Here is an 18,955-nt window from a genome sequence, read left to right on the forward strand (position 1 = left end):
TATTCCCGAGAGGCAAGATCATCGTGTATGGTGTATAGCTCTGGCGCATCATACTGCATCTGAAACCAATTTGAGCAGCATTTGGCACCACAGTGACACTAAGAAATGGTACAAATGAATTACTTCAAGAAAAGTTCCACGCCAGATGACTTGCAGTGTGCATTCCACTGACCCCAAACCACTGCCATTTGAGAATTCAATGGTGACAAGCAAGAGGTCATTGGAGGGGTGGGTTAAGGTCTGTTGTATTTTCTGATGAAAGCTGGTTCTGCCTCAGTGCCAATGATGGTTATGTGTTGGTTAGAAAGGGGCCAGCTGAGGGCCTGCAACCAACCTGTCCGCATGCTGCACACACGGGACCTACACCTGAGGTTATGGTTTGGAGTGCAATTTCGTATGACAGTAGGAGCAGTCTCAAGGTTATCCCCCACGCCATGACATAATATAAATTTTACAAGTGTGCACTCATTATTATGCTTCGGGTTTCTAGCCAATTCGGTGGCAACTAAGATACTCGAGGCCATAGAGAAAAAAATTCTGGTGAAACGTTTTTTTTTAATAAAAATAAATAAATAATTAAAAAAAAACACTTTTAGAAGTACCGACAGACAGCCCTAACGACAACCTTGAATTCTCAACAGAGCTTAAAAAAGTTTTGAATGAAAGTGAACAGGTAGACACTGTTTTAATGGGAATTGGAACATGTGGGCTTCATGTTGTTCATGGCATTTTCAAAGTCAGCAATACAGCAAGCACACTGGATGATAATTCAGTATTTACGTGCCTTGCACAAGCTTTCTAAGGACACCCCTGCCAGAAGAGCTCTGTATATTTTGACAACGGAATCAGAACTGTTTCCCTTAAAGTTTGGCATGATCTGATGGTTGAGTGAGCTCTTATAATGCTTCTGTTTCTGAGAATACTTGCTGCAAAGTTGAAAGACAAAAGCAAATCAACATGTGCTAGCTATACGGTAGTCGAAAATTCCCTCAAGAACAATCTACGTGACCTGAAGATCATCTTTTTCAGGACTCTTGCTGAAGACTTTACACGTTTTCTAAAGAATTCACAATCCAATTGGCTGTTAACACATCCAAACGTTCTTCTTTGACAGAGATAATGGAGACAACAATGACAATTTATCTAGACAATAAATGGCTCATCATCAGTTAATTTGGACAAACAATCCAATCTTTTGCGTGTGATGATATTAAGATCAGAAAGTTCCATAACAACTGTAGAAGAGGAATGATTACATTCGATCGAGAAATTTCCCCAAAACTTCAGGTTGACAAAAACTGTTAGCTGCTTTCAGCCCACCATAGCATGCAGGGAGGTTGGTCCCAAATGATTCCATTTCTTTCCATATATTTTGGTAGGGAGCAACTGGATGGATGGATAATGTGCTGAAAAAGCAGAAGCACAATATGCTTCTGCTGTAAACAGGAATGTCAAGACAAAATTCGAGACATTCAACAAACAAGAGGAAATGAGATTTTTACTCTGCAGCGGAGTGTGTGCTGATACGAAACTTCCTGGCAGATTAGAACTGTGTGCCGGACTGAGACTCGAACTTGGGACCAAGTTCGAGTCTCGGTCCGGCACAGTTTTAATCTGCGAGGAAGTTTCAAGAAGAGGAAAGGTTGGATGACTTTTGGATGAAGTACCTCAGGACGCAAAAAACACTCCATGGACTGCAGCAGGCAATAGAAATTGCACTCACTTTGTCACATGGGCAAGCAGCATGGAACGAGGATTCTCAGTCAACAAAGAGTGCATATTTGAGACTACAAGGGAAGAATTTATGGCAAGCTGAAGAATGGCCCACAAGGCCTAACTAGTGGGGGGAGGGAGGCTGGGGTGCAAAAGTCCTGGTGCCCAAGCCTCATAGGGAGGGCCCAAGGGCCTCAAGGTTTCATATCCCTCAGTGTGCTCAGTTGGCAAATATCAGATTGCTACTGAAAAATAAATTTTTTATCATATAATAAATAAAAGAACATTATTCCAGCACCAGCTTAACCAGTAAAACTCTTGCTTTTTCACTGTTACGATTCTTACATGTCAACTGCATACAATTGTTTTTTGCTTAATTTTGAATGCACAACTTTTCTTTAGACATTGTGGCTAAAACCACCTTCCTTGTAATGGAGTCTAAAATGCACTTTCTTTAAATGTTGGTGGAAAACTTACCAAAACATTTCCCTACCAAATGAACAAGGCAACAGCTGTAAATGATGTTATAATTTGGTAGGACTGCCAACAACATTCAAAGATAAGGCAGTTCTGATTCCATCACAAAGTGATTTTACACAAAATATGGACAAAATATTTTGCATTCAAGAGTACACAGAAAATAAAATATATCTAGGCATATGTAGTTGTCCTGCATGCATCATAAAAGTGAAGAAATGAAATTACATGAAAGAGGTACATTGGCCATACTAATAGCAGGAAGTAAAGAGGTAATGTTCTTCTTTTGTTCATTCACTGAGGAACCAACTTACATGAGAACCCTCACTTTACTTCATGCGACATTATTTGTCATAAAACAAGTTTGTCTTTCAGAGGTTCATATCGGAAAACTGGAGGTCGACATACTAGAAATTTCCTCAGAACATTAGAGCTCGAATCACTATGACCCATTTGTCATAAAATACAGTAGCAGGTCAGAGATAGACAAGAAGCTGGAAAGTGATACAAGTGCATTAACTTTCAAGTGATACTCATAATTAATTTATTTCTAGTTGCGTCCATCGCCTCAGTAGTGCCATCTTAGAACAGATGGAAAATGAGAAATATTACTCTATTGTTGTTGATGCAACTCCTGATTCAAATGATGCTGAACAGGCAACATTCATCCTGTGTTATATTTACCTCAATAAGGAAATTTATATGTGAGATTTTCCAGATATTTTGCAGCCAAAGTTTGGAAATAAATTATTTTGTTGAGTGGAAGTGAAATATCATACTGATTTTGAATACAAATGAACAATCTTTATTAGTAGACTTGTATGCATTTTTGTTATTCAGAATAATCATTGAGAAAATAACGTTTTAATTGTTATGTAAGGAGAATTATAAGGGGACAAGTCATGTTTTGTGTATCTTATTATTTGCATAATGTATTTCGCTTAGTCTCCACAACGTTCCAAGAGAGTTGAAGACATACTTGGAGTTTTAACAGGCAAAGTAGTCAAAGGCAGCAAAGAGTCTTCTGCACCAGCCATGCTGTCAAGGAATACCACTGACCAGAAGTTTATACCAATAATGTATATATGTACGTATTGAAAAAAATGCTTGTTATTTGTTACACAGAAGATCTCATGAAACAAGGTATTTATCATCTAATATGTGCTGTATGTAAAGGTGCAATAAAAGCCTTGAAAGACCAGAGTTGTCAAGTCCTGGTTTTTAGTAAAAGTTAAGTTACTCCATCAATAAGAATATTTAACAAGTCATGGGTTTGCAAACTACTCCAAGCTGACAATCACAATGTGGTAAATTAAAATATAAATAAACCCATGCAATGAGTATAAACAAGAAATAAATTAACGACTTTGGAATTCTTAGATTGTAACCAGAAAACAAGAGTTGCTATTGCATATTTAATTTGATCAATACTTGTTAAACACTCAGTTCCTATCAGTGAATGCTGCGGACAGGAATATGAGACGGTGTTATAAAGGAGATCTGACATGTTTCCTTCGGTGGAGTCTTCTTTCAAAATTCTCTTTGTGTGCTTGTCATAGCCTTAACTTATTTGGAGTGCATGCAACTGAGAGATGTCACGAAGCAGATACTTTTTTCAGAGTGATTCAACTTCTTTGCGACCACTTCAGTTGCAGTCAACAACAATGGGATATTCTGTATCAGTACGATTGGATATTCTGAAACAATGTGTCAGAAGTTCTTCATATTCCATGTCTGATACCCACTGGAGTGCTCAGGTTGACACTGTAAGCCCAACTGCAGCTGACTTGGATAAGGCTGCCACTGCTGTTGAAACTCCCAATAAGTTAAGTTAAATTTGAAAAACATTCTGCAGTACAGGTTTCTTTGGATTATGGGAGATCTTTTAAATGTTTAATCTTGACATCGATTCCGTTAAAGTTGTTAGTACTAACTGACTACAGAATCAAATTACAGCCTTGAAATACTACCATCAATATTAAGGTAAGACACCATGCTGGCTTATTTAATAACTTAAAATATCTTTTGAATATTAGGATACTATTCTTCCTGAATCTAAAGTTGTTGCCAGACATCCCGAATTTCCAGAGGTGCACACTAAGAAGAGGAAATGATTTCATTATGAAACCAGGTATGAAGTGACAAATGTAAAAATATGAGGATTTATTCAAGATAATTCACTGTCAAAACTTGAAAACCTGATGCGAAACAGTGAAGATTATAATGACACATTTAGGATTTATGGAAACACACAAAGATGACTGATGATGAGGTCACTGGGGCTAGTTATCTATCAAGGAATACCGTAATGATGTCATGATAGCTTTAGAAGAAATTAAATATTTGAAAACTATTCATACTTCCAAATATGTATACTTGCCTTGAAACAATTAGACCTCTTGAGTAAGATGCACGAGCTTCAAATTTCAAGCTCATTTCTGAACCTATGTATAGCTATGCACATGTTTACACTCTCCAATGGCTGTAGCTGAAGTCTTTCAGCACTCTGGCTCGTGTTAAAAACTGAGTCAGATAAAATGTGCATCAAAAACGCCCGACAGATTTGGTGAATGAAAGGCTCACAAACTGCCATTAATAGTACTATAAGCAAGTACGTTATGGTATGCTACCCACTGCGCAACTCATTGCGGTTTATATGCAACCGCACTGATAGCTATTTACTGAAATATATGGGTATGCCAGGGTACGAACGGGGACAGAAAACTCCACGTCACAGAGTTACTGACAACAGAAATTTCATCCATGTAAAAAGCAATATAATACAAAGCCTTTTGTTTTAAAGTGAAGCTAAAGTAAATTAAACAAATCTAAAAAATAAAATTAAATGGTGAGTACATACATATTACAATAATTTATTCTTGAGTAGCATCTAAAGTTAAACTTAAAAGTTCATCAGCCGAATCAGTTTTCCCTCTTGCCATGACAGTCTCGGTCAAGCTATAATCCAGTTCCCTAGCTAAGGTGGTCCAGGGCTCCTGATAACTGTGTTCATCACTACCTCTCAAACCAATATTCATTATTATTCTTTCAGTCTGCTGCTCCATGAAAGCAGTATGGCACTGGTATCCTTTCTCGATATGTTCGTATTTAACCTTGCACACTCATTCAAGATAACATCTGACTGGTGCGTTCTTTCAAAACAACAGTGCAAAACTGGAGACAAGGATTATGATAATATTTGTTTCCCTATATTGCAAAAGATTTTGACTGGAACAGAACATTATACAAGGTGTATTATAACAACTAGTTATGGTTTTCTGAAATAATAGAGAGCATGAAACTAAATATACAGTGATGTTGGTAGTATTACTATGAGGCAGCAAATCAACTTTGCTTTCAATTCACAATGTAACAGCCATGAGCATTAATTACCTCTGATAAATGGATATGGTGAGCTGATGTTAGTAAAGAATGCCTTCCAGGCTACAAATACGCCATTATCAACATCTCACTGAGTTTGAATGAGGTCACGTAACAGGGCTATGAGAAGCTGGATGCTCCTTCTGCAATATGGCAGGAAGACTTGTCAGGAATCGAGCCACTGTATGTGACTGTTAGCAGTGGTGATCGTGAGAACGTATGGTTGCAAGAAGACCAGGTTCCAGATGACCACTTGGCACTACCAAGAGGAAAGACCACAGTGTTCGACGTATGACTGTGGCGCATCTGCTGCAGCAGTTGGCACCACAGTGACACAACAAACTGTTACAAGTTGGTTACTTCAAGGAAAGCTCCGAACCAGACACCTTGTAGTGTGCATTAAGCGAGAGCTAATTGGAGGGCACGGTGAAGATCTGTTGTGCTTTCTAATGAAAGCTGGTTCTGCCTCAACGCCAGTGATGGCCACGTGTTAGTTAGGAGGAAGCCAGTTTAGGGCTTGCAATCAACTTGTCTGCACAGACACACTGGACCTATGCCTAGAGTTATGGTATGCAGCATGATTTCATGTAACAGCAGGAGCACTCTCCTTGCTATCCCATGCACAGAGAATGCAAATTTGTATGCCAATCTGGTGATTCGACTTGCTGTACTGCCATTCATGAACAGCATTCCAGTGAGTACTTTTCCAACAGGCCAACACTCTCCCACAGACCACTGTTGTTACCTAACAAACTCTACAGAGTGCTGATATGTTGCTTTGGCGTGGTCAATCACCAGATCTGTCTTCATTGAAACACATGTGGGACATCATCCAAGCACATATGGGACATCATCCAAGCATGTATGCCACATCATCAGATGAGAACTCCACCGACTAAGTGCAAAAGGCATGGACCTTCATCCCAAATCTGACACCCAGCACCTATACAACCCAATGCCTGCACATTTGCTTGCCTGCATTAAACATTCTGGCAGTTATGCCAGTTATTAATGTACTAGCATTTCACATTTGCAATGGCTTATCACATGCTTACATTAACCTCTGATCTTGCAATGCACTGACCAGGTTTCATTTGAATGAACCTCATACTTACTCCATATTTCTTGCCAATGAGTATTTTTTTTTTGTATTTCCAATACTCCGCAAATCGTGTTACATCTAAAACATGCCAAACCTTCTTTAAAATAACAATTAAATTGATTTTCTATATCTGAAGATGAGGCCAAATCATATATCCTGCCCTGGGCCAATCCCACCTCTCAGTAGCAAAGCGTACGACGTGGTCGAGATACGCGGTGGGGTCCAACAAGTGCCTATAACACAGTCCTTTATTCACTACAGAAGAAACTCGTGAGATCCCTATGTTGAAGATCTCACAAAGTGAAAGACAAGGATTCCAGAAAAAAAAAGGATGATCTGATTTAAAGGAAGATTTCTGACACTGAAATCAGAGAGCTTAATGAGAAGAAGGCAAAACTTGATGGGACCATTCAAAATGCTCAGATAGATCAAGAACATATTACAGAAAGAATCAATGTTATCGCAAAAAGCTCGAAGTGAGTTATTCCCCAATGTCAATTCCTAAACTGTAATAATTGTTCCTAATGATATGTTGTATTGCCTAACACTAACTAAAATGTTTCTTTAATGAAAATGTTTTTAAAACAAATGAATATTAAAGAGTAATTTATTTTAACCTGCTAATTCCTAAATATGTTTAAACATACATTTCGAACAGCATCTGTCGTGATAAAAAGAATGTTTAGAAAATAAACCAAATTGAAGAAATCAAGCATTAAAATAAAGAAAGACAAGAACAAAATTTAAAAAACCTAAAAACCCAAAAATAAAAAAGAAAGATTTTAAAAACTGAGAAAATATTTTACAGAAGAAAATCTCTTAAAATAAATATGAAAAACTAAGCTTGTTGCTTGGCCCTTTTAGTGTATCTTACCCTTTAAGATAAATTAGGGTGAAGTGGGGTAAGTGTAACCATGGGTTTAGTGTAACCACGGCTTATGGTGCCTTAAAGAAGCCGTATTTTTACCTCTGACCTATCACACATGATAATTTACTCCTTTCTTTGTTATATTTAACCATAAGTTGTCAAATCTGACATAAATTGGTAATTAATTTTTGGACTTGAATTGATGTCTACATTTTCACTCTGTGAGTGAGTGACAAGCTCAGAATTTGGTGGTCTGTCATTTTTGCAGTTTTAAAGATAACTGTGCAATTTTTTGGTTACAAACTAACTTTTGCATGATAATTTCAAATATGAGATTTGTTTTACTCTACTGATAAAGCTCTTGATATGCCAGGCATGGTTACACTTACCCCAACTTTTTCCCAAGTGGGCAAGTGTAACCAATCGGCTGGGGCAAGTGTAACCGGGGAGGGGGTTACACTTGCCCCAAACAAACTTACTGGAACAGATTTATTTATTTAACCGTAACCTTGTTTTTGCTATTACACTAGATCAACTAAACTGGCCCCTGTACATATGGATACCTGAATACTTGATGTGCTGGATTTGTAGGCCTACTGAGTTTTTGTGAGATATAATCTATTTTTTATTTAAGTCTGCTATATTTATAAACCACATTTCCTTTTATAAAATATAACACAGAACTGTGAAGAATGCCACAATTTCAATTACAGTACAGTATGTGAAGCATTGTTTGACTGCAACAATGTTGAGCATGATAATTCATTTCTGTGTTGTCTTTTCATATGTGCGCCGATGTATTGAGAGGTTGGACTACTGAGCGCTCATCAGAAAGGTTAGAATGTATTTCTCTTAGGAAAATTAGTTACACATGAGTAAACCTAATCTTTCATAACTTATCTATCCCATTGTTAAATTGTTTTATTTCAGATTTGTGACTTAGTGTGGTAGGCCAAGTTTTATCTGTGAAACAAAGTGCCAAAATGGTTAGGAACTACCAGAGGAAGACTAACCGTGCTACTTCCTACACAAACGAACAGTTTTCCAGTTCAATTAATGATATAAAAAGAAGAATTTGTACAATACATCAGGCTAGTGTTAAATATCAAATACCCTACTCAACACTTCAGAAACACATAAAAGGTTCTTGTGATGTTAAAAGTGTTTCTCAAGGACGATCTACAGTAATCCCGTATGAAAAAGAGCAGCAATCAGCAAATGGACTGGCAACTTTAGAAAAGTGGGGGTGGGGCCTAAGCAGAAAGGAAGTTTTGGAATTGGCTGGGAAGTACGTAAGAAGAAATAAAATACCAAATGCGTTCAAGAATTGTATACCTGGAGAAAACTGGTTCCTGGGGTTCAAGAAAAGGCATAAATTGCCTATAAAAAAAGCCACAGACCCTTGAATATGCATGAAAAAAAGCTGGCTCTGATCCTTTCATCATTGAGGGATATCTTGATATTCTGAAACAAACACTCAGAGACTCAGACGTTGAAAACAAACCAAAGCAGATATTTAATATTGATGAGACTAGTTTCTCTCTAGACCCAACAAAAACCAAAGTTATTGGTAAAACTAATTCTCCCTCTTCAAGAATCACAGCAGGACCAGCTAGGGAAACTACCACTGTGTTGCTTTGTAGTAATGCAGACTGGGACAAGCTGCCTGCCTTAATAGTATTCAAGGGTAAGAATGTCTGGGACACTTAGATGGCACCACCACCACAACCTCCTTTTCCTGAAACCTGCTATGCTGCAACAGTAAATGGATGGATGGAGTCAGACATTTTTTTAAATTATTTTGAAAAATCTTTTTTGAAATTTTGTGGTCCATATAGACCTATCCTTCTAATCTATGATGGCCATGCTACACACATTGATGACCGTGTGATTAAAAGTGCTATTGAAAATTATATTACAATAATAAAGCTGCCCCCTCATTCAAGTCACATCCTGCAGCCACTGGATGTAGCAGTGTTTAAGAGTGTGAAATCTACTTGGGACCAAAAGTTAACTCGTCACCAGAGACATCATCAAGGGGTAAAAATTAACAAACATGACTTTTCCAATCTCCTCACTGCTGTATGAAATGAACCACCACCTGAATTGTTGAAAAGTGGTTTTCAAAAAGCAGGAATATTCCCTTACAGTAGAGAAGTAATTGATAAAACTAAATATGATACGGAGGCATATAAAAGATATGTAGCTCATACAAAATCTTTGGCAGAAACAAATCCATTGGCAGCTCACTATAATGCAGCCATAGACTGTGTGGAAGCTAAGTCTCTAACAAAAAGTACTCAGATTTTTGGGAAGCTTCCAGCTGAACAACCTCCAGAATTTTATAGGCCTACATCTACTGAGCCCTGCAGTTCTCCCAGTATCAGACAGAGTTCTTTCTCAACCATTCCCGAGCTAACCAATGTTTCATTATGTTCTGGAACTTCTGATTTTTCATTTGAAAGCTTATTATTGGAAACACTCCAACAGTGTAGTCCCACTGGAAAAACAAAGAAGAAAAGGATTGCACCAGGAGCTGAAGTTATCACTTTTCAAGATGCCATCTATAAAGAAAAAGATTTTAAAGGAAACAAGAATAATAAGGAGAAATCAAAACAAAAAAGCATTATTGACATAAAAAAGGGTTTGGTAATGAAAAGTAAATCTTCCAAACAAAGTGCTGTTACTTTATCCGAAATGGCATCTCAGAATGTTGTGGAAAAAAAATCCCTGATTGCTCATGTGTGTAACAAGAAAAAAAGACTGGAAGTTGAATCAATGAGTGAAGAAAGTGAAACTGAAGGAGGCCTATCTTTAATAAGTAGTGATGAAGAAAATGGGACCATAACAACACTGGATGATCTCAGGAAAGAAATGATAAACTGTGAAGAAGAAGAAGAAGAAGCGGCAAACTTTTTTGAAGCCAAAGACAAAATTACAGTTGGAAACTATGTTCTGGTAGCTTTTGCAACAAAACGTAAGAAAGTTCATTTTATTGGCCAAGTTACCAAAATTAGTGATTTAGGAGATCCAGAAGTGATTTTCCTCAGATGCAAAAATGAGACAAAGCATGGCACCACATTCTACTGGCCTGATAGAAAAGATGAGACGGAAGTTCCATCCTCTGATGTCATTTCAGTGCTGCCTGAGCCTACTTTGGGCGCAGGGGAGACCCGACATTTGGTGTTACATTTGATTCATATAACATTCAGTGACTAACTAATAGTTAGGGCCTAAGGGTGAATATAATACGTTGAATGAGGGCAATTTAGCATTAAACACAAATTGCCAACTACTTTAGTTCAATTACCATGAAAAACTATAGAAAGTGAACTTATAAAGTGAATTTTTCTTTTCTCTTGATACTAGATATTTTATTATTTTTGTTAAATTGCCTACTAAAGAAAAAATATTACTTTTGTAGAATTTAAACTAATAAATTACTGGCCTAAAACAAAAATAAATCATCTATGAAGCATTCTGTTTCAGTGTTTTATGGTTTAGGCTAACACTTATTTTTTAGTTTAGCTAACATTTTCTGTGTATTTCATAATATACAAAGAGGCGTGTGCAATAAAGTTCACATCTTGAGTAAAATTTAAGATATTTTAGTAATTTAAAAATCCTCAAATTCAGTAAAAATTGGGTAATCAGGTCACTTACCCCAAGTCTCTTTTACAATGCCCTGTATGGGTACAACAATGCGGGGTTACACTTGCCCCGAACCATGGGGCCAGTGTAACCTCACAACACAAAATTTTGAAAACAATTACTTGACCATATTTTTTTTTTCAAAAACAAAATGTATATTGTTTAAAAGTCAATAAGTCAAACTTACGGCATGAGAAATTTCAAAATCATATCTTCAATAACAAGTTGGCAATTTGGTGTCAAAGTTGAACTATGCCAAAACGTGGTTACACTTACCCCCTAAACAAAAATGTGCCACCAAAATTTTACATAATGGCATACATGGCTGGTCTTCTGTGCCTGAAATTTTTCTAAGTGGCTGGTCCTCAAAGAATTAAGCTTCGAATGAGAATCAAACACTCGATGATTTAAGAAATTCATCACACATTCTCACAAATAACATAACTTAACTTGTGTAATGGGAAATTCACTTTGAAAATAATGCTTCTCAGGAGAGGAGGAGATTAGTGTTTAGCGCCCCACATTTGACACACATTTTGCTGTCAGCAGAAGCTTGTGTGTGCACCGATTTTTGTTGTTGCAAATAGCGCATGTTCTTTGCAACTCATGTTTTATTTTGGTGTTATTCTCTCATTTATGCTTTATTGCTGCAGTTATTTTCTGCGGTAGCAGGCTAAAGTAAAATTCTTTGTTAGAGTATCAGATCTTACCACTCAAAATCACAAAAATTTAACTGAAAACTAAAACAATGAAAAATTCCCAGAATTCTTCAAAATTACTGGGATTTTCCTAGATGAAAAAATTCCCATGTTTCATATTAAAACTGAGGAAAAAATGTAATTTCACTGATTCATTTGGTGGAAATAATTAGTTAGAACTGCAAAGGTTAGGAAAGGAGGAGGGAAGTCCTTCTATGCCCTGGAGGTGTTAGAACACTGAAGGAAAAGTTTGAGGGCACTAAGTTAGTGCGCCAAGAATAGCACAGTCAATCTTTATCTAACTACTGAGACGTAGAAGTCCTGGAGGGAAAGCATGGCAAAATTACTAGGATGTTATTATAAATGAGCCTTGGATGGGAGATTTATCTGCATATTGCATCACACCACAATGTGGAATGTTCTAAAAAGCCTGATAGTGAAAGCAATAAATTTAAAAAAGCAGACACGTTCAGAGTACCAGGTAGGAGGACTGGTGGTACGCGTAAACACGTTCAGAGTACACAGGGGGACAGGTACAAGGGCGCACGCGTTAATACGTCCAGAGCAGTTAAAGGGTTAACACTGCCCTGCATAACTGCCACAGTATATTATCACTTTGTCACCTCTTAGGCAATGTACAGATTGTTTAGGGCTCTACTACTGCACGAATCAATTATTTTACTGTGGTGATTCAATACATGTGTGAATTTCAATGCACATGTACTAGGAGAACATCATGGACCTACGTCGTGCAGCACATGTTAGGGTCCTGTTTCTAATCCTGAAACTCTGAATATATCCACACAAGTAAAAAATTTATTATTTGACTTTTTAAATAACATTACTACTCAAAGTGTTCAATGACTTGAATCAAATTATTCAATTAGTCTAAAAGATAATGCAGAACATAATTTGGTCCGCGTGATCTGAAAATGGAATTTCTGCTTAAAATAATTAGTTTAAATTTTAATTCTGGTTTGAAATTACTTTTTGCTTAAATTATCAATACAAAGTTTATTTGTACATTTATATGTATGATCAGTGCTTCAAAAATTGCTTTTGAATGTTATATCACTTTTAAGGTTCTGATATCCTAAGCATTCTGTTGTTCATCAGAGATGTTTTGGTGACCAGCCAGTAAACATTGTTGTATGAAAAGGTTTCTTTACTTTGTTGATGCTTAATAGTAGGGAGCTTTACTGATGCCACTAACTTGTTCTTGTTTAATTCCAAGGTTATGAGCTTATATTTATTTCTGAGTTCTTAAAGTTATTGACAGGAAATTAGCTGTCTGATTTGACTGATGACTGACTTTGTTTATCTGATCACATACTTTTACTATTTCTTGATGAACCTCGGTTCAAGACCCGTTAACAGTTTCATTCCCTCTCTTTTTTTAACACAATGCTAGTTAAGGAAAAGAGGTTAACAATCTGACTGCTTTACCCCTTCAGATGCACGATCACCGTCACTTAATCCTTTAAAAGGAGTAACACTTAAAAATTTGCATAATGAAAAAGATTTTGTAATATATGGCCTCACATTGCACTTAGTACAAGACATACTATAAATTTCTGTGATGTTCGAAGGTAGGGGAGACATACTTATGTTAGTATGCAAGGGTAGATCACAAGTTGTGCCAAATACCTCTTTAAGTAGAGCAGTAGCCCACGGAAGGCAAAGGTTCCAATTTAGATTCTTTGTGCGGCACACAGTTTTGCTCTGCCAGGAAGTTTCAAATACCGTATTTACTCGAATCTAAGCCGCACTCGAATCTAAGCCGCACCTGAAAAATGAGACTCGAAATAAAGGAAAAAAAAAATTCCAGAATCTAAGCCGCACCTGAAATTTGAGACTCGAAATTCAAGGGGAGAGAAAAGTTGTAGGCTGCACCTCCAAATCGAAACAAAGTTGGTCCGTTGTAATATGAGACACAATTTAGGCCGAATGAATGACGATACAGCTACAGTAGTTTGGTTCGAGTCGTAAGCTTAGCAGTTAAGCTTTACCACGTAGCTATTGCTATGCGTCAGGCGCTCCGTCCGTATTTATACGGGTGCCCTTCCTTTTTCACGTGCTTCATCTGGTTTGAATCGATTGCTTATTTTGCTTTGATCTGATAAGTGCCGTTTTCTTTGTTATAGGTGTTTGCGTCAATCTTAAGCTGAAAATGCATTACTGCACTGTGCCATGAATTGTTTGTCGCATTCTGATAGTGCGTGTTTACGGCCTGTCACAGCTCGCGGCATGGCTTGCTTTTGTGCACGCTACCGCTGCGTACAATTTAAAAAAAAAGAGAGAGAGAGAGAGAGAGAGGAATCGTCTCATTAGCGAAACAATGGCAAGAGACTGCTATTTGTTGTTACTTACACTGCTGCTTTCTTTGATAATGATCAACAAGAATCAAATAATAGACTGCGTATGATAGAACATGTTCTGAACGAGAGTTGGGCGAAAATTTTTCTCCGTTTGAAAAGCTTTGCGGCCGCTTCTTTATTACATCAAATTCTGCACAGAAATTAGTGTCATCTTAGATTTAAAAATCTAGTCACTTGTCGTGCTTCATTTCTGACTGTACCACTATTAGGCATAAGAATAATACGAATATAAACATGACACGATACGTACATCCTTCCGCGTTTGCTGTTGTCTCACTCTACTCTAGTTTCGTAGTTTATTTGGCAGACAGGATTTAAATGAGATAGCAGCAAACACGAAAGAATACATGGCAAAATGTTTATATTCGTATTATTCTTATGGTGAAGAGAATACTGTATGTGATTCAAATTTCATCAGGTTCCTATTAGCAACCATCTCTTCTCACAGATAGGAAAAAATTCAGAACGTAGAGTTGGCCATATTGACAAACATCCCAAACAGTCTTGCCAGTCAGATTTTCGTAGTACACTGAAATTGTGCTACATTCGAAGATGAACAATACGGAATTTGTATTTACTTCTTTGGATAATGTATGAAAATGCAGTGGTCGAAACTCGCGGCCGAGAAAAAAAGCTCGTCTTCAACTTTTTTTTTTAATTTATTTACTGACGCAGAGGTTTTGGCGCCAGTATTTATCTTTGTGCCTACAAAGCATGCATGCGTAGCGCTACATATATTCGACGGCAGAAGTTAGTTGTGGCGGCATGTACCAACATTTTTCATAACTTCCGCTTGCTTTGCACTCGATTCTAAGCCGCAGGCGGTTTTTTGGATTACGAAAACCGGAAAAAAAGTGCGGCTTAGATTCGAGTAAATACGGTATGTGCACACTTTGCATTAGAGTGAAAGCATCATTTCGAAAAAATCTTATAAAGCTCCTTGCACAGAGGCAAAAGCAGAGATGTCGGGAGTTAGACTTAACATACAGACACCAGTGGCCAGTATAATGCCCTCCCAAGTGAATGCATCTATACTTTTCAATACAATGGTCTATAAAACCCACACTACTTAATTCCATAGTTCACATAGGATCAAATTAACACTTTGCAAAATGAGCAGATGTGTTTCACTTGTTTCTCGTAGCCTCTGAAAGCAAATTTCAGAAAACTGTACTTTCAGTATTGTATTCTAATGCCAAAAAGGGCTACAAAATGGCCAGCTTATAGCGAAGTGAGACCCTAGAATACTACCAGTTATGCAAGGATTACAGTTCACTGTGAAATATGAAGCATGGTAGAACTCCATACAATAAAAGTAATGCAAAAAAATAAAAAAAAGCTTAGGATATTTAGCTTAGCACAGAGACTTAAGAGCAATAGAGAGGAGTGAGGTAGTGCTCCAGTATAAGACAAATCTGTCAGCTATGTAACAAACATTCCTTGGAAAGAAGGTTAGAGTCTAACATTTCATTGACATCAAGGTCACCAGAGACAGAAATATACCTTGAAATACCAAAGGGTGTGAGGTGGCGAAATTGTAAGACACTGGATTCACATTCAGGATAATGAAGACACAAAGGTTCAACTCTCAACTCCCCATCTTGCCATATAGATTAAGCTTTCTGTTGTTTCCCTAAATTGCTTAACGTAAATGTCACCATGGTTCTTCTAAATAGGACATGTATGATTCTCTTCCCCGCCCTTCCCTAAGCCGAGCTTGTGCTCCATCTCTAATGACCTCATCACTAACTAAATGTTAAATCCTAACCTCTCTTCTTTCCTTTGGAACATCAGTATAATACTGAGAACCCAAAACACAGAACACTGCTTCTGTGACCGGATCAACATATGTAAGTAACCATTTCAGCTGCATCTTATAACTCCCCCAGTTTTATTTGCCTTAATATTTACTGTATACATACTTCTTAACTGAATTTAAGTTTTCACTTTATGGTTGAGTTGACAACCCCCCGCCCACACTAAACAAGTACACTGTCTTGAACTACGATTCAAATGAGGTACAGTGAAGTTGCCTCATGTAAAGTGGTTGAGAGGAGGAAGAAGGAAGAGGAAAGGTGACAGCTAGGAGAGGAGATGTTGCAAGGGTATGGGGCACCAATGAGTCTGACCTGGTTCAGGTAGACAGTTTGCATGCGGCAACAATGAAATGCAGGAGTGAATTTGGGGATGGCGACACTGACAGACGAAGAGGGAGATCGTGGGGCAAGAGTGTGGGAGTAAGACTTTGAGAGTAAATTAATGGACAGATGTTTCAAATTAGAGTTAAGTAGTGAGAAGTCTTATTTGAATGTGTTTCACTGTATTTCTGTGACCACGTGGCTGAGGAAGAATAGTTTTCTTTCACTACTCTTCACACTCATCTTTTTTCTTATCAGTAATTATATGGGCAAAAAACTTTTTCAACAAGGAAATGGTAATCTTGAATAATCCATTTTCAAGTTTGTCCCTTGAATAGTACATAATTTAAAAGCAGAAGTTATGCTTCATTTGTTTGGAGTAACTGATTTGTTAAAGTAACAAAAGCTTTAAGAGTTTCAACCCACTGTTACAACATAGAAAACAAAGTCATAAATTTTTGGTGCTTACAAAATACTCACTTAATAGCTCTGCATGTGAAGAACACTATACGTTTCAGCTTCTTGTTATAGAAGAAATAATTGAATGACCACAAACAACCATCCTCCCCAAAAGGATCTGAAGCCAAATCTGGGTTATAGCTGCAAATGAAAAGTAACTGCTCACCATTATCTGAGAAATACACAGAGAAAGATACAAGATACTCTGATATTTTGTTGCAAAGAATGTGATTATCGTAACAAAAGGATAATCTGAACTTTATTGTAGGTTTCTCATAAATATACAATAATGTAACAATTATGAATCATTCAAGCACAATAAAAAAGTTAGTCCATAAGAAAAACATATACTGTGGGACATTGCGTGTCCACTCTTGTTTCAATTCAACGGTCATAGACAACCTACAAAACTCGTGTTACACACTTTCAGTTTAGATTATAGGGAATGTTTATGCACGTACAAGTGCCAGTTTAATGTGTGTACATTCAGCCAATCCCCAGATTGTGTGGAAACAAAAAATATGGCAAACATCAGTAAAAACTTTGTTGATGAAGTAAAATTATATACCTTTTTACCATTGTAGGTTATTATCCAGTAATCATTCCAAAGGATTGGAATGTTAGGTTTAAATGACAACGAATAATCTTGCTTCTATCCCAACATAGTCTGCTAACCAGAAGCTAGTTTTACACATAACTGAAATCCAAATCTCAAAACTAAATAATACCATATATATCCCGTGGTATATTTCTTGGGTCTGCTGAGAGCAGCAAACCAGCCAAACACACGTTGGATTACCAAGCTTGGAAAACCTAGATTCACAATATATTTATCCACCTTCATTTTATTTTTTTCATAATGTCCCCCCCCCCACACACACAGTGTCTACTGGGACTCAAGTCATGTATTTTATATTTTATGACACACAATTATCTTTCTTAATGATTTCAGTAGCTACAACGTAATACATAAATGTGCACAGCACAAAATAAAAATAACTAATCTAAATGACAGTCTTATGCAAATTCATGAAGTAAATCAGTACCTCACTCTCTCGGCATTTGGCATAATCTTAAGATCTCAGTTTTATTAATGATGCACTAGATTTTAACTTTGGATTATAAATATTTCACTTAAGAACTAACTATCAAAAACTTTTTCTGTACACAAAGCTTTAACTAGCAGAGGAGAAAACAAATTTTAGCAGAGTATAAAATTGGTGATACCTTATTATTTCAATTTCTAACCTGTAAATGTCGCACTCATTCAATGATATCTCATCATCAACAGCAGCCCACAGCTGAGCTCGCAATGTACGATACTGTTCACCAGCTGTTGCATTCAGATTGCTGTCAACTGTGTTCATCACCCACTACAAACAAAATAACATAAAAAAGTAACAAAGTGTAAACACACAAATTACAAGCTTACGTAAGAGGGACTACTGACAAGTCTAGACTATTAAAAGAAAAAAAAAGGAATTTTTCTGTCTATTGTAAGAACTATTTGCTTTAAGCCCCTTTAGGGATCTGCATCTGTATGGTCTTCGTTACTTTCTTATTAGAGTATTTATTAAATTACTTTCTTTGGGGTTCCCCAGAAAAATTCTTTGCCTTGCTAAAGTGTTAAATAAGAGAGGAAGTTAACAGAATTCAAAATCAAATGGAAGAAAACGGTTGTTCCGGAGTTACTTTGACACCGAGGAAAAATATTACTTGGCTACAGAATTTCTGACACTTTCACACAAATCTGACCAAAACTTTCTTTCCATGCACAGGACAAAGCATAATTAACACTTTGTTCTGAAGGAGGTATATAATTCAATGTTAAGAATGCTGGAACTCAGTTCTCATGGCAGCACTCTACCAGATGCAAAATCTCAGAAAAATGCTGTGGAAATTGCTACACGTTAAGTCAGGTCATACTGATAATGGTTCAACACTGTGTTCACTTCAGCAGGAAACACAATATATATAGATTCTTCCTACCAAATGCCCTACTATTTCTTCAGAATCACATGTGTCGATAACTTTCTATATAAGCCTTAAAGTAATCACAGTAGATTTATTTCCCCACACTAACATATCCT

General features: G+C 37.0%; 1 protein-coding gene across 1 annotated transcript in view; it reads right to left on the reverse strand.

Annotated features, from left to right (window-relative positions):
* The window catches only part of LOC126190665 (repressor of RNA polymerase III transcription MAF1 homolog), a 71,947-nt gene that overhangs the window by 15,996 nt on the left and 36,996 nt on the right, over positions 1 to 18,955 (reverse strand). Inside the window, exons 4-5 of the mRNA XM_049931108.1 lie at positions 18,114 to 18,238; positions 16,887 to 17,006 (exon numbers count right to left, since the gene is read on the reverse strand). Of these exons, the coding sequence (XP_049787065.1) occupies positions 16,887 to 17,006; positions 18,114 to 18,238 (245 nt within the window). The remainder of the gene's footprint in view (positions 1 to 16,886; positions 17,007 to 18,113; positions 18,239 to 18,955) is intronic.

This window comes from Schistocerca cancellata, chromosome 6 (assembly GCF_023864275.1).
Source record: "Schistocerca cancellata isolate TAMUIC-IGC-003103 chromosome 6, iqSchCanc2.1, whole genome shotgun sequence".
Lineage (NCBI taxonomy): Eukaryota > Metazoa > Arthropoda > Insecta > Orthoptera > Acrididae > Schistocerca > Schistocerca cancellata.